General features: G+C 50.3%; 1 protein-coding gene and 1 long non-coding RNA gene across 4 annotated transcripts in view; one reads left to right on the top strand and one right to left on the bottom strand.

The window, feature by feature from the left end:
- The window catches only part of OPA3 (outer mitochondrial membrane lipid metabolism regulator OPA3), a 73,151-nt gene that overhangs the window by 42,531 nt on the left and 4,226 nt on the right, over positions 1–26,394 (top strand). For 2 of the 3 annotated variants that reach the window (XM_047712600.1, XM_047712602.1), the window contains one exon: positions 208–3,565. The exons of the other annotated variant lie outside the window; for it this stretch is intronic. In XM_047712600.1, coding sequence (XP_047568556.1) covers positions 208–626 — 419 coding nt within the window. In that variant the 3' untranslated portion in view covers positions 627–3,565. Of the gene's footprint in view, positions 1–207; positions 3,566–26,394 lie in introns of those variants that run through there. 3 annotated transcript variants of the gene reach the window in all.
- LOC125090036 (uncharacterized) lies at positions 14,371–15,177 on the bottom strand. The gene is made up of 3 exons (XR_007124147.1): positions 14,930–15,177; positions 14,742–14,812; positions 14,371–14,523 (listed from the first exon to the last, which is right to left on the bottom strand). It is a non-coding gene; the product is annotated as an uncharacterized LOC125090036 (long non-coding RNA).

Raw genomic sequence — 26,394 nt, 5'->3', positions numbered from 1 at the left:
AAATTGAGAAAGATACCCCGGGCGACCCCAGGCGGCTGACTCAACATCCGTGGGCGAGGCCAGTGCGGTGTTGTTTAAGGTGATCCCGCCTCCTCCCAGTTCTGGCAGTGGTGTCCCCAGTGCTCCAGCCTGGATGCCCCAAATGCGGAGGGGTGGGGCTTGTAGGGGTTCCTGGCACACAGACCTGACCCCTGTCTTCCCCCGCAGTGTACCACTGGGTGGAGATGCGGACCAAGATGCGCATCATGGGCTTCCGGGGCACGGTGATCAAGCCGCTGAACGAGGAGGCCGCGGCCGAGCTGGGCGCCGAGCTGCTGGGCGAGGCCACCATCTTCATCGTGGGCGGCGGCTGCCTGGTGCTGGAGTACTGGCGCCACCAGGCGCAGCAGCGGCACAAGGAGGAGGAGCAGCGCGCGGCCTGGGACGCCATGCAGGACGAGGTGGGCCGCCTGGCGCTGGCGCTGGAGGCCCTGCAGGCGCAGGTGCAGGCGGCGCCGGCACACAGTGCCCTGGAGGAGCTACAGGCGCAGATGCGGGAGGTGCGCGCCCAGCTCTGCGCCCGGGACCCGCCGGCCACGCCCCAGGCAGCATCCGCGTGCAAGGTGCCGGAGTCCGCGCAAGCGTGAACTTGGCCATGGTTGTGTGTGCCCCGATGTGGCCTTCTCCCCGTACTGCCCCCGCCTGCACTGGCCCTGCGGAAACCCCGGGGATCTTGATGGAACTTGGATTCAGTCAGCCCCTCCTGGCCCGCGGGACCTTCCACGGGGGCCAGGCCCCAGCGGTGAAGCCGTCCCCCCAATCGCCCTCCAGCCCTGACTCATCGGTACAGCCCACAGTACTCAGCGCTCCACACCCTCCCTGAAGCACATGGACCTGTGCGGTCCCAGCCAGGAAGACAACAGGCTCGCTCTTCCAGCAGGAGGAAAAACGAACCGGACTTAAGTTGAATCAAGCTGTGACCCCACTCCCACCCCACCCCCATGTCTGTGACACCCTTCCCTGGGACGCTCATCCTTGTCACTGGGACACCCCTCCCCCTTGGTGGGTCAGCACAGACCATTGTAAAGAAATGCAGCGGGGTTTGTGCACTTCTGTCCCGGGCGTCTAAGGTAGGCTCTAGCTGGGTTTCGCCACTCTCTTTGAGGGGCAAACGGGGGATCCTGGCTTGCAGCTGATCCCCCGAATGTTCTGTCTTCCCCCTTAACCGGAGCTGAGGTACCCCGCTGCGACCCCAAGTGGGAGATTCCAGAAGATCCCCCAACACCCCTTTGTGGTGGAAGAATGGCTCCTGCCTAAGGCTAAATCCAGCCCTGGCCCCCTGTTTAGCTGTCCTCCAAGTCCCTCAGCCTTTCCTGACGTGCCCTCTTCCGTGGCCTCTCCCGACACACACTGCCATCACATTTCTCGTGTGCCGTCCAGATCTGCTGACCTCTGTGCCCTTGCCCTTCTCCTCTGGGGCTCTGGACCGGTTCGGCCGTCCCCCTTCGCGCAGTGGCACCCTCGTGCCTCCAGCGACCTCAGCCCCACCTCCATCCCACTAGCCTAGGCCACCCGTTGGTCTTGACCTTTCTGAGTTTCCTAGGGCTACCATAATATGACCACAAACTTGATGGCCTAAAACCGCTGAAATGCGTTCTCTCACAGTTCTGGAGGCCAGAGATCTAAAGCCAGAGTCTCAGCAGGGCCGCGCTCCGTCAGCGCCCCGTCCAGGGCCATCCTTCTTGCCTCTCCTGACTTCCGGGCACTTCAGGAATTCCTTGGCCGGTGGCTGCAGAGCTCCGGTCTCTGCCTGCATCTTCACGCGGCCTTCTCCTCTGGAGTCTCTCATAAAGGCACTCGTCTTTGGGTTTAGCCCCACTCCCCCAAACCTAGAGTGATTTCACTTCAGGGTCCTTAACTTAGTTTACAGAGTTGGGTTTTTCTTCCCAGATATGCTCACGATCACAGTTCCGTGGGTTACTGTGTGGACATGTCTTTGGGGGAGCCACCATTCAACCCACTACACCTCCCCGCCCCAAAGAGGCCGCTGGGACTCTTGCCAACCCCACGGGACATGTGGCCTATCCCCACAGGGATGATAGGAACAATCCAGAAACCAGCCTTTACCACTGGGTGTCTCTCCCGGGAACCTCACCGACGCGGGAGGGCTGTGTGATGTTGCCCTAATGAAAGAGCCCCAGAGTGAGGAAGTCAACTTCAGGATGTGTCTGAGGACATAGGGATCTTCAAAATGGGGGCAAGTCTTGTTAAAATGAGAGAAGCCGATGTGTGTGCATGGGCAGCGATCCCATGAACTCTTTCTCTGATGCGGAAGCTGAGACCCAGGGGAAGCAAAGGGACTTGCCCAAGGCCACGAAGCCCACGAGGGACCCCATGAGGGACCGGCCGACCAAGATGGTGAAGTAGCCAGAGCAGAGGGGGGTTGGGGCTCAGTGAGGGCGATGGAGAAGAAGGGGTGCAGGTGCTAGAGAGCCCCGGTAGGGGAGAGGGGAGCAGGGAGCCGGTTACTGGGGAGGAAGGGTGGTTAGGGATCTCCACAGAGACCCAAGGCATTTCCCAGAGGCAGTGTTGAGAGTGGGGGTGGGGGGCTCAATTTCCGTTCCAAACAGCCCCAGACCACACCTGAAATCTCAGCATTTAGTGAGCAGGGTCAGATCCTAGATCCATTCTACCTGGGCTGGGTTCCAGCAGCTCGAGTTGAAGCGGGAGGGGCAGGCTTTCTCTCAACTCCTTCCTCCCTCACCTCTCTGCCAGGGCGGGCTGGGGCAGGGGGGCCTGGGCGGGGGGATCTGGACACAACTTCTACCCAGACAGAAACCCAAGAAACTGGGGTCCTGAAAGATCATCTTCGTCTTCTAGATGAAGGGGAGAAGCTGATTGTAGTGGGAGCTGAGGAGGTGGCTTCTGGGTGGAGGTGTCTTTACGATCGGAAGTGACCTGAGTGGGTAAATGAGAAGAGGATTCAGAGAGAGTGAGCACTGTGTGGATGGGGTGCGGGACGGAGCCAGGTGAGCGGGCTCAGTGCCCGGTTTCCATGACTACTTCTGGGGGTGCCCTGGGGCACTGACCCATCTCTGGAGCACAGGTCGGGGAGGTCAGTGACTGTGATGTGCTCCCCACTCCCACGATGGCCATAGATAGTGGCCCTTACCAATATTTTCTTCATTGCATTCATGGGAAAATGGAGGCACAGAAAGGGGGGTCACCTGCCCAAGGACCTACTTGCAGGAGAGAAGCAGGAGTGGGACCAGAGATGGACAGTCTGTACCAGAGCCCAAGCCCCACACCCCTACGCCGCTCTTGACCCTGATGCGCCATTACTGTCCCGTCTCCGAGACTCAGACCTCAGAACTCAGCCCTGCGCGTCCTTCCGTGTGGCCAGACCTTGTGGGATGCGTCGGCTTCACGCAGTGGGTGGGATCAGGGTGTGTGGAAATGCAAGGAATCCCCTCTTGACGCACGAGGCTGAGACGGGAGCATGCTTCATTACTCTGGTTTCCTACTAGCTGAAGTTTTGTATATATTTGTGACTTGGAGAGAGGGGTAGAATAAATTCATAAATGGGGGTGCTTGTCTTCAAGTTGATGTATTCTTTTTTTTTAAATCTTCATAAAACGCCTGTTGCAACCTTAGAAAAAAACATCTTCCGACTCCTTTCATTCAGGAAGCTTTCAGGTGTCCGCCGTGTCCCCCGCCCTGCTCTGTGTCGCGCTGGGGTTCCAGCAGTGAGCAGGACAGCCACAACCCTGCCCTTGTGGCATCCCCAATCCAGCGGGGGGATGAGCATATCCAGACTTTGCTTTTACAACGTTAACCTGTGTGCCCTGCGGTGATTTGGGGAAAAATTGCCTCATTGAATCCAGACGGGACTCAGGACCGACGTGGGGGGTTGGTGGAGGGGGGCCGAAATCCATTTCCCATTTACACTGGCTCACAGAAGCCTCAGTGTCTTGAGTGCCTCTCCCATCTCTGCCTCGGCTCCATTGTCCCTTCTGCCTCTGTTGGTTTCCCAGTCAGGCAGCCCCTTGCCTGGAGAAAGCCACCACTAGAGAAAGTGGACTTCAGTAAGCCTGTGCCTGATTCATGGGTCCATATGGCCGGCCCTGGGCGCTAGCCACCGTGACTCTTGAGGGGCCAGGCCTGGGCCCCCGACCTCAGTGGACAGAGGGAGGGAAGCGTGCCCAAAGGAGAATCGAGGGAGCACCTTCCACCCACTCTTTACAGACAAATGTTTACTGAGCACGTACTGCATGCCTGGCCCCATTACAGTAGCTGGGAATTGGCCAGGAATGAGATAAGGGCTGACCTCTAGGGCAGGAGATGGGCAGGAGAGTCGTAAAGGACTGATCCAATGGCAGAGTTCAGGAGTAAAGAGTTTACTGTCCTCTGGAATATAATAAGGGGAGTCAGGGGAACGAAGACCAGCACCCTTGCCTCAGTTGGCCCAGCTCTGGAGGTTCCTCCCAGCTCTGGGCACCCCAGAGGACTGGCGACTTCATCTCGCCTCAACTACTCCAGACACAGCTCTGCTTCCTTCCCTCCCCGCCTGCAGGCGTCATTCGCCAAAGACTCGGCCGTGACCCTGCTACACACGGATCTCAAGTCCACCGGGTGCCTGGGTGGCTCAGTCGGTTAAGCTTCCGACTTGATTTCGGCTCAGGCCATGATCTCAGAGTCATGAGATCGAGCCCTGCATCAGGCTCTGCACTCACCTCGGAGTCTGCTTGTCCCTCTCCCTCTGCTTCTCTTCTCTCTCTCCTTCCCTCTCAAATAAATAAATAAGATCTTTTTTTTTTAAGATTTTATTTATTTATTTGAGAGAGACAGTGAGAGAGAGCATGAGCAAGGAGAAGGTCAGAGGGAGAAGCAGACTCCCCACGGAGCTGGGAGCCCAATGCGGAACTCGATCCCGGGACTCCGGGATCATGACCCGAGCCGAAGGCAGTCGTCCAACCAACTGAGCCACCCAGGCGTCCCAATAAATAAGATCTTAAAAGAAAATAAAGAAGTCCCCATCTCAACCCATGGCGGCAAGCCACAGTGAGAAGCAGAGTTTACGCCATATACGGAGCTATGTAATTTACAGTTCGCACTCGATGTGTGTATTAAAAATAGGGCATAATTCATGCATTATGTGCCATAGTATATAACAATATAAAAATATTTTTATGTAACATAACATTGTATAGTATATGTTGTGTGTGTGAATCATTGGAATGAAAATTTCACCAAACACCCTTAATATGTACTGTGCGGTCTGATACTTCTTACCGTGTATTCCCTTTCATGAAGAAAAACGACAGCTACAAAAGTATCCTACATACCTAAGATGTATTCTTTTTATTTTTTAAGATTTTATTTATTTATTTGACAAAGACACAGCGAGAGAGGAAACACAAGCAGGGAGAGTGGAGAGGGAGAAGCAGGCTTCCCGCGGAGCAAGGGGCTCAATCCCAGGACCCTGGGATCTTGACCTGAGCCAAAGGCAGATGCTTAAAAACTGAGCCACCCAGGCGCCCCCTAATATGTATTCTAAACATATAAAATCTGTTATATGCATTTGATAACACAACATATGTTAACATCATATATTATATATTACATACATGGTTAGAACAAAAGTTCCGGTAAATGTTAATTGCCCTAACCGTGGGCAATGCACACTTGTTACTTTCTATTTTATTCTGTCTCGTAAAGAGGAGCATATACGTCTGTGTGTATTATATAGACCTACATAAAGAGGGCTGCTGTGCACCTTTGGCTTTTATTCTTGGCAAGGCAGGAGCCCCTGGAGGCTCTGAGCAGAGCAGGGACAATGAGCTGACTTAGGACCCCCCAAGCCTTGACGGACTATGGGGGGCAAAGGTGAAGGCCGTCAGTCGGGTAAAGAGATGACTGTGATTAATCAGATGTGGGGGGCATGGTGGCTGGACCGGGGAAGACAGTGGAGGTGGGGAGATGTGGGATTCTGGGCATATTAATATTTCAGAGGTGGACCAGACAGGATTTGCTGAGCGATGGGATGTGGGGAGTCACTGACAGCTTCTAGGTCTTTGCTCTATTCACCTAGAAGGGAAAGCCTATGAGGGAGGCTGCAGGAGAGCCCCCGCCCTCCCCCATCCCCAGCTCAGCTCAGATTTCCAGATTTCCTCTGGCAGGTTTTTGTTACTCTGAACGGTGGCCAGCGAGGGCTGGGAAGACTGTTCTCATCTTTACTCATCTCTGATGTCACTGAGCTCACCCTTGTGCTGTGTCTCTGACATTCTTTATCTCAACCACACCCCCATCAGGGGACGCTCCTGGTGTCTATTTGGGACCTCCTGGAGGAAGGAGGAGAGTGGAGGTGGTGGGCTGGGACTTGGGACCCCTGGGCTGAGAGCACCGCTCACCCCTGGAATGGCAGTGCCCAGGCCAGGCTCCCCGGAGGTGCCTCCACTGGGTAGGGGCGGTCGTGGACCTGGGGGGGTGGGGGCGTGGTCCCCGATGGCTCCGTCACATCCAGTGTGCCCACCTTGCTCGAAAAGCCCATCCCTGTGCTTTGAACTTTGCACACTCTTCATCAAAGTTGAACCATTTCAGAGAAACCAAAATCCTCTCCCTGAAAGGAGTCTTGCCTCTGGTTTGGGGGAACTCTGGCAGATCCCCTTTAGGAATGATCTGGTCATACTTGAGATCCCCTTATGAGCTTTCCACTGCTTTCCGCTTTTGACACTCAGCCGTCTCCATGTGCTTCTCTGCCCTGCATGAGTCTTTCCTTAGGGAGATACCAAGAGCTGAAGGAACCGAATGTGTTAAACATTATTTATAGTTAAAATAAAAAACGCCCTCGAAAATTCTGCGGAGGGGCAGAGGGACTATCAATGCTTGGAATGATCCAACTTGAAAAATTTTCAAGCCATAGATGTGCACATGGAATGTAATTGTTCTTTTAACTTGTATTTTCTTTTTCTTTTTTTTTTTTTAAGATTTTATTCTTTTTTTTTTAAGATTTTATTTATTTATTTGACAGAGAGAGATCACAAGTAGACGGAGAGGCAGGCAGAGAGAGAGAGAGAGGGAAGCAGGCTTCTTGCTGAGCAGAGAGCCCGATGTGGGACTCAATCCCAGGACCCTGAGATCATGACCTGAGCCGAAGGCAGCGGCTTAACCCACTGAGCCACCCAGGCGCCCCTTATTTGTTCTTTTGACAGACAGAGATCACAAGTAGGCAGAGGGACAGGCAGAGAGAGAGGAGGAAGCAGGCTCCCTGCTGAGCAGAGAGCCGGATGCAGGGCTCAATCCCAGGACCCTGGGATCATGACCTGAGCTGAAGGCAGAGGCTTTAACACACTGAGCCACTCAGGCGCCCCTTAACTTGAATTTTCTGCTTACCTGAATGTCGAGCGTCTTCGTAGCTATTTATAGGACATTTGTACTATTTTTGGAAAATGCCTGTTCTCATTGTCCCTTTAATGTTTGTTTCTGGTAGGCCTCTTCCAACTGAAGTTTTTCATCTTAAAATAAGCAAATCCAGGATGCCCGCCTGTCTCAGAAGAGCAAGCGATTCTTAGCCTTGATGTTGTGAGTTTGAGACCTGCGTTGGGAGTACCCATGACTTCAATAAATAAAAATAAAATAAAATAGGGGTGTCTGGGTGGCTCAGTGGGTTAAAGCCTCTGCCTTCGGCTCAGGTCATGATCTCGGGGTCCTGGGATCGAGCCCTGCATCGGGCTCTCTGCTCAGCAGGGAGCCTGCTTCCCCCTCTCTCTCTGCCTGCCTCTCTGCCTGCTTGTGATCTCTGTCTGTCAAATAAATAAATAATAACTCTTTAAAACAATAAAATAAAATAACCAGGTCTATTAGTCTTTTTCCTTTCAGGCCTTTGGTTTTTTCCTGTCCTTATTTGAGAAGGACTCCTTTGCCTCAAGGATATCTGACTACAGCTCTATTTTATCATAGTTTTCTTTGTGTTTCAGTCATCTATCAAGAGTAGCTTTTTGTTCTGTAATGTTTTGGTTTTTGAAGAGTGTAAGTTTGGGATCTGTGTTCTTCAGTTTCCGAATGATCGGTTGGCCCGTGTCTTGAATTGTAAGGGATGCTCTATCCTTTCCGCCTCCCGCAGGAGTGGACAGCAGTACCCACTACATCTCCTTGACGGTCGTGCCTGTTTCTCGGTCCTGTCCCACCGTCCGTTTGTCTGTCACACTCAACACCATCTTGTTTTGAATGACAAGAGTTTGAAATTTTATATAAATATATATAATTATAAATAAATAAATATTTTAATTAAATAATTATTAAATAATTAACTAATTAAATATTTAACTAAATAAAGATTTTATTTGTTTATTTGTCAGAGCAAGAGAGTGAGCACAAGCAGGGGAAGCAATAGGCAGAGGGAGAGAGAGAAGAAGACTCCCTGCTGAGCAGAGAGCCTGACTTGGGACTCGATCCCAGGACCCCACGGTCATGACCTGAGCGGAAGACAGACACTTGGCCAGCTGAGCCACCCAGGCGCCCCTGAACATATGTTTTGATCTCTTCTCAGCCACCCAGGCATCTTGTTCTTATGTTCAGATTTATCGGAGTTATTCTTGTATTTTTAGAAAGTTAATAGACTTTATATTTTTTGAGCAGTGTTAAGTCTCCAGAAAAATTGAGCAGAAAGTACAGAGAATTCCCGTCTGTCTCCCCCCAGCAGCCGCGTACATTCACAGCTGTCCCTGTGATTAACGTCTGGCGCTCATATGGTGCATTTGTTACAGCTGGCGAGCCAATATCGACATGTTACTAAAGTCCGTAGTTTTCACTGGGGTTTCTGCTTAGTGTTGTACATTCTACCGGTTCAGACAAATGAATATAGTATCATGTCTCCACCATTACAGTATCACACAGAATGGCTTCACTGCCCTAAAACTCCCCTGTGCTCCACCTGCCCCTCCCTCCTTCCCTGAACCCCTGCAAGCCCAGGTGTTTTTACTGCCTTTTCCAGGGTGTCAGTAAGTTGGCACACGGACTTTTCAGCCTGGCTTCTTTCACTGAACAATATGCATTTAAGATTCTTCCATGTCTTTTTTTGTGCTTGATCGCCCATTTCTTTTCATCACTGAATATTGGTCACTGAATGGGCGTACCACAGTTTGTATATCCGCTCTGCTAAGTGTTGGTGCACGTTTCCACAACAGCTTCTCCACTGGCTTGGAAAAATTTGCTCTTTATGTTGCAAGACCGATTTGGGGGAGACTTTGTGTCTTTTGCCTTAGGGGTCATGTTTCCTGCAGAACAGCTAAGTTCTGTGGAATAAAATAATAATAATAGTAATAATAACAGCATCAGTCTGTTGAGTGCTTAGTATTGAGCTGGGTGGTCAGTGCTCTTTGTCACAGACCCCTTTAATCCCTCCTGTACCTCCACCCCTGAGCTTTGCTTAGCAACTCGAAGTGCTGGGAATACTGGTGGGACCGAGAGCGGCATCAGTCCTTCCATCTGGCAGTGAATGTCATGTATTATCTTAAAAGCTGTTCCAGGGGGAGATGCCACGTGTGGCAAATCTGCCAGTTGGAGTTGGGAGGGGCGCGGCATCTAAGCAGAAGTCGGAGTTCGTCTTCCAGATTTTAGCATGCCCAGAATTACCGTGTCCCGCGCAAGCATGAGCATCTCCTAGGGACATTCCACCTGATGCCATGTCACCCCACGTCTGTATCTCCCTAGGGGCACCTACAGTCACACGGAAACGTGGTGTCTGGCTAGTCATGCCTGAGCGGGGAGACAGTGGTAGGTGATGGACGCTTAGCTCTCTGCAGCTTTCCTAAATTAAGTTCCGGGTATGTAAAACCAGAAAAACGCAACATCGTTGAGAGCAATGAGGTTCAGGCCAGGGCTGAAGTCACCCCAAGGCTCGACAGGTGCACAGTCCCATTTGCAAGGAGGCTTACTCATGCGGCCAGCAAATCGGGGCTGGCTCTTGGCAGGAGCCTCTGTTTCTCCCCACCAGGACCTCTCCAGTGTGGATCCTTTCCTCCTCCCTCCGTCACTCACTAACTCTCCTGCATTTGCTGAGTCAGCAAATCCATGAGTATTCCAAGATACCTGGCCAAATCCCAGCCAGCCTGTAACCTCCAGCCTCTTCTCCCCTGACCTGGCGTGGGCAGAATGGAATGGTGCCCCCTGTCCTCGGAACCTGTGAATGTGACCCCACGTGATAAAAGTTTTGAAGACGTGAGGAAGCTAAAGATCTCGAGATGCAGAGATTTTTCTGAATTGTCTAACCCGGATCTTAACTGCCCACAGTGTGCTCCTGAGACATGGTCAGAAGGAACACACACACAGGAGAGGCCACATGAAAATGGCTGTGAGGATGGGATGGGGCCTCCGGGAATCCAGGAAAGCCAGCAGCCACCAGAAGCTGGGAGATGCAGAGAACTGACTCTCCTCTTGAGTATTTTGGAGGGACTGCAGCCCACCTGACACCAGTGATGCCTCTTTTGGACTTAGGCCCTCCAGAACTTCGAGAGAATGCATTTCTAGGTTGAGTTGTCAAGTTCGTGGTTGTATGTTACAGCAGCCAGAGGTGACTAATACACTCCCACAGTCTCTCTCTGATGGCTACCCCCAAGACCCTGCTCTCCCAACAGCTCTGACCCCTCAGGGAAAGAACAAGCCTACTCCATTTTGCTGGCAGAATGGGGGGCCCAGATTTTCCAGAGATTCCTTGTGGCTTTCTGCTCTGTTGCCTGGGAGAAAAAGTAATTTCTCAACTATAGACGCGTGTATTTCGCCAGTGCATTTAAGTAGTATATACTGAAAGAGTAATTCTACCTTTGCTGGGTACATTTTACTGAGCAGGTTATTTATTCTAGATTGTCAGAACTCTGTTTCTATCCTCGGGTCATTTTCCTTATTGGATGTTTCTCTTTTCTCCTAATTATGGTTTTAGTTGAAAAAAAAAATAAACATATGGTAAAGTATATAAGCCGCACTGGTATATGTCTCTGTGAATTCTTACACACATGGATATACATAGTAACCAGCACCCAGATGGAGACGGGAGGTTTCCAGGAACGCTCCCTTCTGCTGCCTCCCTGGCAACACCCCCTCCCAGCTGGAACCACTCTTCTGGAATCTGTCACTGTTGATCAGTTTTGCCTGTTCCTGAACTTTGTATCTGGTGAACTGGTATGGAATGTTCTTTTTTTGGATCTGACTTCTTTTGTTCCACGTAGTATCTAAGAGATGCATCTGTGCTGTTCTGTGTTGTAATCCTCTGTTCTTTTTTGTTGCCGTGCGGTATTCCGTTGTCAACTAAAACACACTGTACTTACCAGCTTGTCTCTGTTACGAGCAGAGCTGCTAGGACTGACCTGGCACAAGGCTTTGGTGGGCATTGCGCTTGGTTATATCTAGGAGTGAGTCATAGGTCAAGAGTGTTTACCCTTTTTTTTTTAGATTTTATTTATTTATTAGAACTTGAGCATGAGTGAGCATGCACAGGGGGAGCAGCAGAGGGAGAGGGAGAAGACTCCCAGCTGAGCAGGGAGCCTGATGTAGGGTTCGATCCCAGGACACTGAGATCATGATGTGAGCCAAAGGCAGTCTCCCAACTGACTGAGCCACCAAGGTGTTCTAAGTGTTTACCCTTTGGAGAAAATGCCAGGTTTTTTTTTAAGATTTTATTTATTTATTTGAGAGAAAGAGAGAGGGAAGAGGGAGGAGCAAAGGGAGAGGGACAAGCAGACTCCATGCTAAAAGTGGACACGAGGCTCGGTCCCAGAATCCTGAGATCATGACCAGAGCTGAAGGCAGATGCTTAACTGACTGAGCCACCCAGGTGTCCTGTCCTCCCTCCCTTAAGGGGAGAACCTGTTCCTTGCCTCTGCCAGCTGCTGGTGGCCCCTGGCACTCCTGCACTCGTGGCCATGTCCCTCCCATCTCTGCCTCCATCCTCACACGTGGCTTTCTGCTCTGTATCTGTGTCTTCTCTCCCACCTTTTATGAAGACACTTGTCATTGGGATTAGGGACCACCTGGGTAATCCAGGATAATCTCCCCATTGCAAATCCTTAATTCACTTCATCACATCCGTGAAGTCCCTTTGGCCGTATGGAAGACTCAGAGCTTCCAGGCATTGCGGGGGCGGACGTGTTGGGGGGCCATCCTCCAGCGTCCCACACGCACCTTCTGTAGGCTGCCCATTCTCTCTCCTAGTGATCCGATGTGCCCTTCATAGAATCTGCACGCTGTGTTTGAGATGGGGAGGCTTTCTGGCAAACCTCTCACTGGAGCTGTGCGGTAAGACGCTTAGCGTGGGGAACTCTGTCTGTGCTTCTCTGATGACCCCTAGCGGGTTCGGCGTATGTTCAGCTGTTGATTGGATACTCCAGTTCCTGTGACGAATGCCCGCTTTACTTGTCCTTAATGCTTGTTTAGGGTGTCTTTTGTTCTACAGATTTTGTTTTTGTTTTATTTTGATAAGCCAGATTTTCTCATCTTTTCTTTTATGGCTCTTGCTTTTCCTCCCTTGTTTGAGAAGCGCTTCTTCACCCCAAATTATAAACATCTCCATCCAAAGAGTACAGGGCAATTATGACCCCCCCATTTTACAGAAGAGGACGCTGAGGCAGAGGAAATGACTGTCCTAGATTTTTTTTTTTAAAGATTTTATTTATTTATTTGAGAGAGACAGAGGGGGAAGCAGGCTCCCGGCCGGGCAGAGAGTCCAATGCGGGGCTCGATCCCAGGACCCTGAGATCACGACCCGAGCTGAAGGCAGAGGCTTAACCCACTGAGTCCCAGGAGCCCCAGTGACTGTCCTAGATTTCACATTTATTGGTTTGCAGGTCCTGTGTGAAGGATCTTATAAGAACCACATCTTTGGGCACCTGGGTGGCTCAGTGGGTTAAAGCCTCTGCCTTCGGCTCAGGTCATGGTCCCAGGGTCCTGGGATCGAACCCCACATCGGGCTCTCTGCTCAGCAGGGAGCCTGCTTCCTCCTCTCTCTCTCTGCCTGCCTCTCTGCCTACTTGTGATCTCTATCTGTCAAATAAATAAATAAAATCTTTAAAAAAAAAAAAAAAAAGAACCACATCTTTGACTCTTTGACTCTCTTTGTGTTGGGGGTCCCCCAATGATTTGCTAGGACTCACAGGACTCAGAAAAACTGATACTCATGTTGATTCCAGTGTAAGGACACAGAATGAAATCAACAAAGCGAAAAGGTGCATGGGGTGAAGTCCAGGGTAGGCCAGATGCAGAGAGAACAACACATGCAAAGGCCCAAAGATGCCAGTGGGAAGGAAATTCATAAAAACATTGTTTTTTTAATGTTCCCGTCCCTGAGCATAGAGTATGCAGCCTAGCGGGACAGGACTGAGAGGTCGGTAAGCAGGTTACACAGGCTCTGGGCCACAGAGAGGAGGGCATGTGGGGAGCCTCCACGTGACCGGACACCTGTGAACACTGCTCTGTCCAGAAATGAATTCCATTTGGGTCATTTCTTTGTTTTCCAATCATTATTTTCTACATATCTCAACGCACAGCAGGCTCCCTAGGAAAACTCAGCAACAATGAAAAGCATAAAATGGAAGGATAAAAATCATCTGTGATCCTACTATCCAGAGATGATCAGTGTTCACTTCTAGCTGTGTTTCATGTCCTCTGCACGTGCATGTGTGCCTGCACTGTATAGATTTTGCACTGTATAGATTTTGCACTGTATATTATGCACTGTATAGATCTTGATAGATATGCGTGCATGTACAAAGTGAGAATCATTCTGTCAAGTGTTCTGTGTCTGTCTTCTAAGTGATCGGTAAACAGTCTCAGCGGAGAGGGAAGAGATTTCAGTACAGGATGCAGGTGTTGGTGAAGGGATCCAGGGAAGGATGCTGAGGGACCCAGGGAGCGGGCACAGCAAAACTGAGAACTATCCCGAGATCTCGGCAAAGCCCCAGGAGTGATAAACAGCCAGAACGGCAACCTCAGGTCAAGGGCACAGCCTGCCGCTCTGGCCCTGTGGGAGAACAGGAGAGATGGGCCCTACCAATACCTTCTCCCATCCCCCTCCTGTCTTGTGGGCGCTGCCCAAACCTCCCCGGCATACAGAGGACGGTTCATGATGATGCCTTCCCAAGCACTCGGCCTCCTGGGAGCAGACAAGGGCGGGCAAGAATGGAAGGGGTGGGACTTAGGGAAGTGTCATAGCCCCAGTGGTCTTTTGTGGGGAGCATGAGACCAGGCACCCCAATGCCAGCTGCTCTGGGGCAGAACCTCCCAGTCCTGTTTGCGTTGAGTGTTGGAGCCCAGCCAGTTACTGTAACCGGAGCCAGCGAGAGTTGGTCCCCCCACGTGCAGCAAGCCAGCCGAGAATGACACTGAGCAAAGGGTGCGGTCTTTATTGGTGACACAGGATCCGGAGAAACGGGCAAATAACAGTAGAATCTGCTTATCAAAACCCATTCGTGATATGCACCCTTTGTTTACACGTTGCAGCGTCCGGGTATCTTCACGCAAGAACGCGCACGGGTCTGCGTACTGGTTTTCCTGTTACTCTGCAACATGTAGAGAAGAGAAACCCAGACACCCTGGTCATGACCAGTCCAAGTTTAGAGACAGGGTTTCCCTTGACCTTGAAGTACCCCTGGGAGACCCTTGAAGGGGCAGCAGGGGCACGGCTGCTGGATGGTGGCCACCGGGTGATTTCCACTTGGCCATGACTTCCTACAACCAGATGAGCCTCTCCGCTTTGCCCACACACCCTTTCCTACCTACTTGTGGAGTCAAACATTCTTGCGGGACACCCAGGGGACTTCCCATCACACGCTTGGCGATCTGGGACCTGGTGGTGGGGAGGGGAAGGGGTCAGGAGAGGGCAGTACACCAGAAGGGCTGCCCTGTTGACTTGCAAACAGATAGGACACACCCCTCTAGACCTGTCAGCAGGGTAGGGACCTACCTGGGGTTTCCTGGGTGTACGTCCTGCAGTCCTCAGCCTCGGACTTCTGGGGGTCCATGGGGATGACGATGAACTTGTCCCAGGTCTAGCAGCACCGCTGCGTGGGGTGGTGGAAGGGATAGAAGTCTCTGCAGCAGTTCCACTTGAAGTCCTTGGGGTCCAGGGCCACAGTGCCACAGAGCAGCCACCGCTCCCTTCTGGTCATGAGCACCTCCCCTGGGGGCCACACACGGCTCAGCCTCTGCCCTTCTCCCTTCTCCCGCTCCTTCTTGCCCTTGCCCCCCCCCTTTTTTCCCCCTCTCCTTTTAAGGCGCCAAGTGGGGTTGAACTACAGGAGTTTTCATAGAAAAGCTTCACCAGCTGGGCCCCTAGTGGGACGGGCCTCTTGACTTTGGCTCCTGACTCAGCCCAACACTCCCCTTCTCTCTCTGAGCCCCGAAGACATACCATTTCTGCTCCCACCCGAGAAGCACGCCCTGCCTCCAGCCGCCACATGCAGCTCGAGGAGGGATCCTCACCAGGGCTACCCCAGAACCCAAAGTGGGGAGCATTGGGAGGCAGGTCAGAACTCAGCCCCGAGGCTTACACCGCAGCAGGGCAGGGGCACCTGGTAGAAGGTAGGCAACGCCCTTGCCCTTCCTTTCTGCGCCCCACCCAGTACCAGCTGCTTTCATAGTCCAGGCCCCTGGGGGCCAAGGACGGGGTCCCAAATGGCAGCTCTGTCCTAGGGCCAGCCCCTTCTGCCTTTATGGTTTGTGTCTGAACTTGGCACAATCCCGGTTTGTGAGAGCCCCAACCTTCAGACCCTGCTGTTCCCCTGACTCACCCACGCAAAGCCAGCCCAGCAGGGTCCCCTCCAGAGACCACAGCCTGTGCTTCTGCAGGGACCAGAGCCCTTCTGTCCCTGCCTGGGGCTCCCAGCCCCTCCAGAGACCGAGGTTCAGCTCACCACTCTGTGCCTCAGTTGAACTGGCTGATATTTCATGTTTGCCTCTTAGATGTTCCCCAGAAAGCCCTCCCATCCTCTGCCACCCCAGAGGGGTCAGACTTCCCTGTCCCCGACACCGTGCTCACCTCTGGGGGAATGGAGCCTTCCGTGCAGGGATGGGAGCAGCAGGAGGAAGAGAGCTACGAGAGAGAAAGCAGGGGGTGGACGTGAAGGTGGGGGCTCTGTCTGAAGGTGGGGGCTCTGTCCGGAAGAGGCAGGTGATGGGAGGCCCTTACCCAGGAAGATGAGGAGTCGGGACTCCCAGCAGACGCCACTCCAGAGCTCTGGCCTGCACTGGGCAGCCCCTGGTTGGTGCATAGTGGGGGAGCCATGGCTTGTGTGTGTGTGGGAAGATGTCTGCTGAGTACCTCCCTTAGTCTTTGCAGGGTGACAAAGAAGATATCGGCTAACCAGATTTACCTGTTCTTTTTTTTTTTTTTAAGATTTTATTTATTTATTTGACAGACAATGATCACAGGTGGCAGAGAGGCAGCCAGAGAGAGAGAAAGGGAAGCAGGCTCCCTGCTGAGCAGAGAGCCTGATGCGGGGCTCAATCCCAGGACCCTGGGATCATGACCTGAGCCGAAGGCAGAGGCTTTAACCCACTGAGCCACCCAGGCACCCCCAGATTTACCTGTTCTTATAAAGCTTCAGAAGCTTTTGTTAAATTCATAAGTGATGAGTATATCTTTGTTATGCTACCAAGCTGAATCTGGGTGGGGCTGGTGGAAAGACCTAGCATAAGATGATGAGGAAACCAGCCACAGTCCCTCCTACCCTTTACCTGCTGCAATTGTAGGTAGAATGTTTCCAGAGCATTCTGTGAGTGGTTCCAGTGAAGTTTGGGGCCTGAGGGGTCTTGTGGGATCCCCCTCATTTGTCACTTGGGAACCCCACTTGGCTGCTACCTGGAGTGGGAGGCCTCCTGGGGGATGGAGCCTTCACCCCGTGGAGTCTGCTCGAGCTCCGGGTGATTGGTGCCAGAATGGCAGTACACTGTGCTTGTTGAGCAGTTGGGGTGAGCAAGAGCAGTACCCAGGCTCATTTCTCTTTACCAAAGTATCTTTTCTTTTTTATTTTTTTAAAGATTTTTATTTATTCATTTGACAGAGAGAGAGAGATCACAAGCAGGCAGAGCAGCAGACAGAGAGAGAGGGGAAAGCAAGGTCCCAGCTGAGCAGAAAACCCGATGCGGGCTCTATCCCAGGACCCCGAGATCATGACCTGAGCCAAAGGCAGAGGCTTAACCCACTGAGCCACCCAGGTGCCCCTCTCTTTTCTTCTTAAATTGACAACATGTACATAACACATCAGGAATCATTCTAGCCATTTTAAGTATACAATTCAGTGGCATTGAATACACGCCCAATGTCGTCTAACCATCACCAGCCACTCTCTTTGTGCAGAACGTTTTCATCATTCCAAACAGGAACTCAGTACCTTTTAAACAATCGAGTTATTTTATTATTTTTTTATTTTTTCGCTACACATTGGGCCCCTTAGTCCCCTCTTCAGAAAGTAATTATAGGGAGAATGAATTACTGCTATCCTTTGACTGTTTGAGGGGGAGATGGAAGATGGTCTTTTGGAGGAAAGTGAGAGAAGAGAGGAAGGAAGTCTTTGTAAGCTGTATTAGTGAGCAGGTTAATTCTGTGGGCATCTGATGCTTAATCTTACAGGAGACAGTGGACAAGGCACCTGAGGATTTACTCCCTGCCTAACTGCCCATGGGTCTTGAGGTTTTTTTTTTTTTTTTTTTTAAGATTTTATTTATTTATTTGAGAGAGAAAGAGAGAGCATGAGAGGAGAGAGGTCAGTGGGAGAAGCAGACTCCCTGCCGAGCAGGGAGCCCGATGTGGGACTCGATCCCGGGACTCCAGGATCATGACCTGAGCCGAAGACAGTCGCTCAACCAACTGAGCCACACAGGTGCCCCAATTGAGGTTTATTTTTATGTGTCTGTGTGTGTGTTGTTTTTTTTTTTTTAATTTTTGAGTCCTCTCCCTGCCCAGTGTGTGGCTCAGACTCATGACCCTGAGATCAAGAGTCACCTGCTCCACGGACTGAGCCAGCCACGCACCTTGGGTCTCAAGCTTTAAACTTAGACAATGGAGCTCTCACACACCACACACTGGCACAGCCTCTCCTTGCCCTGGAGGGCACCACTTCAGCAATTAACAGGAAAGGACCTCCCTAGAGAGCCATGCTGGGCCTCAGGGGCCCTGGGCTAAATCTTCTTGCATCCCATTGTGAGTTTCTTAAGAATAATTCCTGGAAATGACAACTGCTCAATCTGATCATGTGTACATTCTGGGTTTTCCTCTCTTATTTAACTGAGCAAGTCCCCAGTATTCAGAGGAGAAAATTTAAACATCAAGACCATCATAAAACCTAGTGGCCAGAAATCATCAGCACTTTTTTACATTGTGGTCTATTTTCTTTATGTACTTAATTTTTTTTTGCATGTATTTCTCTTTGCATGTATTTTGCATGTATTTGCAATATTTTATTGCATGTATTTTGACAATTGGAAAATTGTCAAACCTACCAAAAAATGGAAAAAACTATGCAGTGAACACCCAGATGCCCTTACTAGAGTCACTGCTTGTTCCCATCGTGCCATGTGTGTGCCCTTCAGAGATCTTGGATCTGCGGGCTCAGCAGGAATTTATTTTTTCACCATTCTGGAGGCTGGGAAATCCAAGATTAAGACACTAACAGATTCTGTTCCTGGTGAGGTCCTGCTTCCTGGTCTGTAGACAGCTGCCTTCTCATGGTGTGCTCATATGGTGGAGAGAGAGGCAGGAAAGAAAACCTGGTTTCTCTTTTCTTCTTCTTCTTTTTTTTTTTTTTTAAAGATTTTATTTATTTATTTATTTGACAGGGAGAGTCACAGTGAGAGAGGGAACACAAGCAGGGGGAGTGGGAGAGGGAGAGGCAGGCTTCCCTCTGAGCAGGGAGCCTGATGTGGGGCTCCATCCCAGGAACCCGGGATCATGACCTGAGCTGAAGGCAGATGCTTAACAACTGAGCCACCGAGGCGCCCCTCTTTCTCTTCTTATAAGGACATGAATCCCGTTCAGGGGCCCCTGCCCTCATGACCTCATATAAACTGAATTACCTCCCAGAGGCCCCACCTCCAAATACCATCACACTGGGGGTTAGGGCTTCAACATACGTCCTGGGTTTGGGGGGGGCACAAACATGTAACCCCTACGCTTTATGTCTCTATCTCTGTCTCCATATGTACACAGATTTTTTTCACTGAATCATTTGAAAGTAATTTGCAGATGTCATAGCACTTTACCCTTAAAAATTTAAGTATATGTCTGGGGCGCCTGGGTGGCTCAGTGGGTTAAGCTGCTGCCTTCGGCTCAGGTCATGATCCCAGGTCCTGGGTTCAAGCCCCACATCGGGCTTTCCGCTCGGCGGGGAGCCTGCTTCCTCCTCTCTCTCTGCTTGCCTCTCTGCCTACTTGTGATTTCTCTCTGTCAAATAAATAAATAAAATCTTTAAAAAAAAATTTAAGTGTATGTCTTCTAAGAATAAGAACCTTCTCCCACACAATCCAAAAAGCCATCATATACTAAGAAAGTTCTTTTTTTTTTTTTTTTTTAAGATTTTATTTATATATTTGACAGAGCACAAGCAGGGGGAGTGGCAGACAGAGGGAGAAGCAGGCTCCCTGCCAAGCAGACAGCCCGATGCGGGGCTCTATCCCAGGACCCCGGTCATGACCTGAGCAGAAGGCAGATCCTTAACTGACTGAGCCACCCAGGGGCTCCACATTAAGAAAATTCTTAATAATTTCATAATGTTATCTAAGATACTGCTTGTTTTCAAATTTCTCCAACAATGTCAAAATATATTTTATAGACCTCTTTTCCATACAACCCAGGATTCAGTCATGGCCCACACATTACATTTTACAGTCCTCTCTTTAATCTTTTGAAATCTAGGACAGCTCTGCCTTTTTTGGACTTGTAGGACTTTGGATTTTTGAAAACTTCCAGCTCAGTTGTCCTGCACAAAATGACCCACACTCTGGACTCATGATTAGATCCAGATTGAACATTTTCAGCAGGAAAACTCTGTGGGTGATGCTGTGTCTGTCCCATGCCACCTTCCTCCGGTCATGATGTCATTTTGTCCCATTATGGATGACGCTCAGTTGGACCACTCGGTTTGAGTGCTGACCCTCCAGTCTGTCCACTGTAAGAGTACCCTTGGCTCTTTTGCGGTTGGAAGGTTGTGTATTCATTGGTTGACTGATTGATTGATCGATTGATTAACTGATGTTTTTAATACATATTCCCCGAGTACCTGCTCTGTGCCTCACCCCTTACTAGGCTGTGCTGGGGATACAGGAGTAACCAAGACACTCTTAGCCTTGCATTCCTGGGACTCCCAGTCCATGGGGGAGACAGACCGCTCCCCAGATGGTGACAGCCCAGAGTGGTTGGAGCTGGGTTGGCAAAACCTTTACGGAGGGTGACAGACCCAGCCAGGGTGGTCAGAAAGGGCTTCCCCCAGGAGGAAGCATCTGAACAGGACCTGAAAATTCAGGATGAGTGTAGGAAGGAGTGTGTGTTGCAGGCAGAAAGAACAGCATATGCAAAGGCCCAAAGATGAGAGAGAGCAAAGGGGGCAGAGAGCGCTGAATGAGGTTCCTTTGGAAATAGCCAGAACATCAACAATGGGATAGATCACATGCACCCTTGTGATCACTTTAGAGTCAGGACTTTTTCTCTCTGAGCAACAAACTCTCAGTCCTTCTGTCTGTTTCTAAGCTGCTTGCCCTGCCTTACCTTGGTTTCTTTTTTTCCTGAAGCACCTTTAGTAAGGGATCAGTGACGCACAATATAACACACGGACATAAAGTGTGTAATGACTTTTTACCTATGTATGTCCTTGAGAAGCCACTTCCATGCTGGAGATCGTGAAGGTATGTCATCACTCCCCAAGTTTGCTCAAGCCCCTCCTCGATCCCCTCCCTCAGGCAACCCACGATGGGCTTTTGAGGTCTCACTACCCACCACAAATGCCAGGCTGCAGAGCCTGTGGTGGGCACGTGTGTTCTCACTGTAGCTTCCTGCAGTGGGCGGAGCTCCAGGAGTGGGAGGAGCATCCTGGCCCACAAGCCTGAGAGCTGGTTACCAGGTGGGGAGAGAAGCAAAGAGTCTTCTTGTGGGGGGGGCTATAGAGACGGGTGAGAGCCCACCAGCGAACTCACTTTGGGAGACACTTGGCTTCTTGCCAAGTCGCCCTTCTCCCCTGCCTCTCCATCATGAGAACCCCGGTTGGATTAGGTATGAGCATGTGGCTAGGCAAGGGTATTGGACTCCCCCGAAGGGAAGGGTGGATCCATGACATGAGGCCAGTCTGCTCCTTGGGGTCTCCAGGAAATCCAGTGGCTTCCTCGTAAAAAGGGAGAGATCAGACGCCCATGCTTTCTGACCACCCCCGCCCTGCCATCGGCTTAGAAGGAGGATAGGGCCCCCCAGGGGGACAGCAGGCGTCTTTGGGGCATGTGGCTAAAATCCCCCATCACAAGGGAGGTAAGGCTGGGACAGCGTCAGTCAGGGTCCCCGGTGACATCCAGGGGCCACCATGGCAACCCTGGCTGCTGGTCTCACGCCCTTTGGGTGTGGGAGAAGAGTAATCCCCACCTGGAAGAGCCACGGGGGGCTCCGGGTTCTATGTCCATTCCTGGCTGACAGCAAGGGCGCATCCCCAGACCAGGAGAGGGGTTTCAACTTTGGAAAACTGAACACGCCGCAGATAGGAGCACTCGTTCCTGAGGCCCCTGGTGCTTGGCAGGGTCCCCCCTTGGGCTCAGCAGGGAGCCGTCGTCATCAATCTGAGAGCCCTGCTCATGACAGCATCAGCCCCTTTTGGTGGCAGACGCTCCAAGACCCCCGGCATTTCATTTTGTTTATTTAAACAGTTTTATTGAGGTGTAGTCTACTTGCTGCAAAATTGCTGTTTCCAGTGAATGCTTTTATCATTTTTAGTAAATTTACCCAGCTGGGCGACCATGACCAAAATTCAATTTTAGAATATTTCTGTCACTCCAAAGAAGTCCCGCATGTCCATTAACAGTCACTCCCTCACCCCCTCACCCCTACGGTACCATGCCGCCCCCACTCCCACCCCAGCCACTACTAATCTACTTCCTGTCTCTATAGATCTCCCTGTTGTAGTCATTTCGTATAAAAGGAACCGTTAACACTACATGGTCTTTTGTGTCTGGTTTCTATCACTCAGCATAATGTTTTCAGGACTCATCCATGCTGTAGCCTGGATCACTGCTTCCCTCCTTTTTATGTGTTAAGAATACTCCACTGTAGGGGTGCCTGGGTGGCTCAGTCGTAAAGCATCTGCCTTCAGCTTAGGTCAGGATCCCCGGTTCCTGGGATCAAGCCTCGAATCCAGCTCCCTACTCAGCGGGGAGCCTGCTTCTCCCTCTCCCACTCCCCCTGCTTGTGTTCCCTCTCTCGATGTGTCTCTCCCTGTCAAATAAATAAAATCTTAAAAAATAATAATGATAATATTCCACTGTATAAATACACCAGATTTTATTTACCCATTCACCAGTCAACAGCCACTGGGTTGTTTCCACTTTTCAGCTCTTGTGAAAACGTTCCACTGGGAACATTTGTGCGCAAGCATGTGACGTGTGTTATTTCTCCTGGCATAGATACCCAGGAGTGGATTTGTTGGGTCTTATGGTAAATTGATGTTTAACTTTTTAAGCAACTGCCAAACTGTTTTCCAAAGTAGCTGAACCACTCGACATTCCCACTCAAGGTAGATGAGAGTTGCTTTCTCTCTGAAACCTTGAAAGCAGTTGGGTTATGTTTTTTGTCGTCTTGATTATAGTTATTCCAGTGGGTGTGAAATGGTGCCTCATTGTGGTTTTGATTTGTGTGCCTCTAGTGACTAATGTGTTGAGTATCTTTTGATGTGCTTAGTGGCCATTTGTATGTCTTCTTTGGTGAGATGTCTGTTCAAAACTTTTGCCCATTTTAATTGGATTGTTTATCTTCCTACTGTTGAGGGTATTTTTGGTTTTTGTTTTAAGATTTTATTTATTTATTTGACAGACAGAGATCACAAGTAGGCAGAGAGGCAGGCAGAGAGAGAGAGAGGGAAGCAGGCTCCCTGCTGAGCAGAGAACCCGATGTGGGGCTGGATCCCAGGACCCTGAGATCATGACCTGAGCTGAAGGCAGACTTTAACCCACTGAGCCACCCAGGTACCCCAAGAGTTCTTTATGTGTTCTGGATACAAGTCCTTTATTAGATAGTAATTAAATTCTTATGATGATATTATTAGATAACAAATATATTATTATATATCAATTTATAATATTCCTGTATATTATTTGTAATATTTTCTCCCAGTCTGTGGTTTTCCTTCTTACTTTCTTAATAAAAGAAAGTATAAAATTCCCTTTTTTTTTTTAAAGATTTTTATTTATTTATTTGACAGACAGAGATCACAAGTAGGCAGAGAGGCAGGCAGAGAGACAGGAGGAAGCAGGCTCCCTGTTGAGCAGAGAGCCTGACTCGGGGCTCGATCCCAGGACACTGGGATCATGACCTGAGCCGAAGGCAGAGGCTTTAACCCACTGAGCCACCCAGGCGCCCCCCCCCCCCTTTTTGTTTTTTAAAGTAAGCTCTGTGCCCCAAGGTGGGGCTTGAACTCCCGACCCTGAGATCAAGAGTTGTGTGCTCCACCCAAGGACCCAGCCAGGTGCCCCTAAAATTCCTTTAAAAAAAAAAAAAAAGATTTTATTTGTTTGTTTATTTACTTACTTAGAGCATAAGGTGGGGAAGAGGCAGAGGGAGAGAGAGGCTCTCAAGCAGACTCTACGATGAACACAGAGCCCGACACGGCTCGATCTCACCACCCTGAGATCATGACCCGAGCTGAAACCAAGAGTTGGATGCTTAACCAGCTGAGCCACCCAGGTGCTCCTAAAGTTTGTGGGTTTTTTTTTTTTTTTTCTAAGCAGTCTGTACACCCAGTATGGGGCACAAACTCACAGATCTGAGATCAAGAATCGCATATTCTACTGACTGAGCCAGAGACTAAAATGAATTCACATACCTCATTGATGCTTTGCAGTCAACTAACAGAAACTCGTCCTGGCCTGCTCTGGAATGGGGACTTCCCAGGGAACAGACATCTCCTACGAGTGTCCTAGATTAGCATCCTGCTGGTGACTACTTACCTTCCCCAATAGTTCAGGGTCAAAGAAACCAACACACTTCTATCACAAGATGTCTGCTGCTCATTTAAAAATTAATTTCAGGGGCTCCTGGGTGGCTCAGTTGGTTGGGTGACTGCCTTCGGCTCAGGTCATGGTCCCAGAGCCCTGGGATTGAGTCCCACGTCGGGCTCCCGGCTCCATGGGGAGTCTGCTTCTCCCTCTGACCTCTCATGCTCTCTCACTCTGTCTCTCTCTCAAATTAAAAAAAAAAATTAATTTCAGATAATAAAAGTCTGTATGAAAATAGGAAATATGGGACGCCTGGGTGGCTCAGTTGGTTAAGCAGCTGCCTTCGGCTCAGGTCATGATCCCAGCATCCTGGGATCGAGTCCCGCATCGGACTCCTTACTCATTGGGGAGCCTGCTTCTCCCTCTGCCTCTGCCTGCCATTCTGTCTGCCTGTGCTTGCTCTCTCTCCCTCTCTCTCTCTGACAAATAAATAAATAAAATCTTAAAAAAAAAAAAAGAAAATAGGAAATGTTGGTAGGGGCTTGGGAATGGGTGAGTTCTTTCCAAAGATCACCCTGCAGAGATGTTCAGAGACCTTAGACATCATGCTAGGGACTTTGGCTTTTTTTCCTGAGGACACTGTGAGCCACAGCACATTCTGAGCAGGGGAAGGTCTTGGTCAGATCTGTACTTTAGAAGGACTCTTCTGGCTACCTTGTGGGGGCCATGCTGGAGGGGGCAAGGGTGGGAAAGGAGAGGCCTGGATCAGGGCAGGGGCTTCAGGGAGGGAAAGGAGCTCCTAGAAGGCCCCAGGAGAGACACTGCCTTTGGGTCAGCACCCGGTGTCAATCCTGCCCCGATTTTGGCATTGGCTGGGCAGTGCCTGCACCCCATTTCCTGCACGGTAACCTCAACTGCAGTTAACTTCCAGTTAACACAATGGGCCCACATGCCGGGAGTTCTCACTTAGCTCACTTATCAAGATGTTGATGTGATAGAATCGAGTGGCGACTCTGAACTTGTCTGCATGTTTGGATCTTCTATAATACCATGTTTCGATAAGGAAAGATGATGAAAATCACAAATATGGTTGCCAAATCCCCCTGAAACTGCTGGATGATCTGAAAGGAGAAGTCAATGAAAGCTACCAGGATCTGGAGGAAGAAGGAAGGGTGAAGAAAACAAGAAGAGGGACATCTAGAGGCCTGGAGGGTCAGTGCAGGTGGCGCCTCAGATTGGGCGAGTTCCAGAAGATATAAAGGGGAAACGGAGAGCAGGAAATGCATAGGATGTACAAAGTGAGGGGCTCATTAAGTTCACCCTTACTTCTGACACCAACTGCAAGCTCGGGGGGGACCCCACGACAACCCCCAGTTTCGATAACTTGCTAGAAGTCCTCACACAACTCACTGAAAACTTTTATACCCCTCCTTACAGTTAATTACCGTGAAAGGATACAGATTTTACCATCAGCCAAGGGAAGAGACACGGAGAGCACAGCCCAGGAGAATTCCAAGTGCAAGCTTCCAGCCGTCTCTCCCCGTGGAGTCATGAACAGCACTAACTTCTCCCAGCAACAATGAGTAATAAACATACGGAGTATTGCCAACCAGGGAAGTTCCCCTGAGCCGTGGCATCCGAGGTTGTAGTGGGGATGGGACATATAGACGAGATTTACCACCTGTGTGGCTGACCTTAGTTTCTAGCCCTTCCAAAGGCTGTGCTGATACCACCTGGCCCAAAGCCCCCACCATAAATTACATTGCTGGTATAGATTATCTGGTGAACAAAGATGTCTTATCTGGCAGGACATTCCAAGGGTAAAGACCAGATCTCTGTTTTGGTAAGGTTAATCCTTAGATGCATGTACAAGAAAAATCCCCAGGACTAAAGAGAGAAACAGGGTTCAGATAGAAGGGTATAAAATAAGGGAAACTCACTCATAGGCCCATTCTGGTGCAATGTCGGTGCCACAGGGATGACAAGAAAGCTTGTCTGCCCATTACAGGTAATGAAGGTCTCCAAACTGTTGAGGAATATGGCTTTGTCTTTTGGTGGTTTTTTTGTTTTGTTTTGTTTTGTTTTGTTTTTCTTAATTAAAAAGAATTGGATAGAGTGAGCACAAGCAGGGGGAGCAGCAGAGAGAGAGGCAGAGGCAGGCTGTCCACTGAGCAGGAAGCCTGAGGCTGGAATCAGGACCTGAGCCTAAGGCACGTGAGTAACCCACTGAGCCCCCCAGCGCCCCCAGGC

Source organism: Lutra lutra, chromosome 17, assembly GCF_902655055.1.
Source record: "Lutra lutra chromosome 17, mLutLut1.2, whole genome shotgun sequence".
Lineage (NCBI taxonomy): Eukaryota > Metazoa > Chordata > Mammalia > Carnivora > Mustelidae > Lutra > Lutra lutra.
This window is presented reverse-complemented; position numbering and strand designations above follow the sequence as displayed.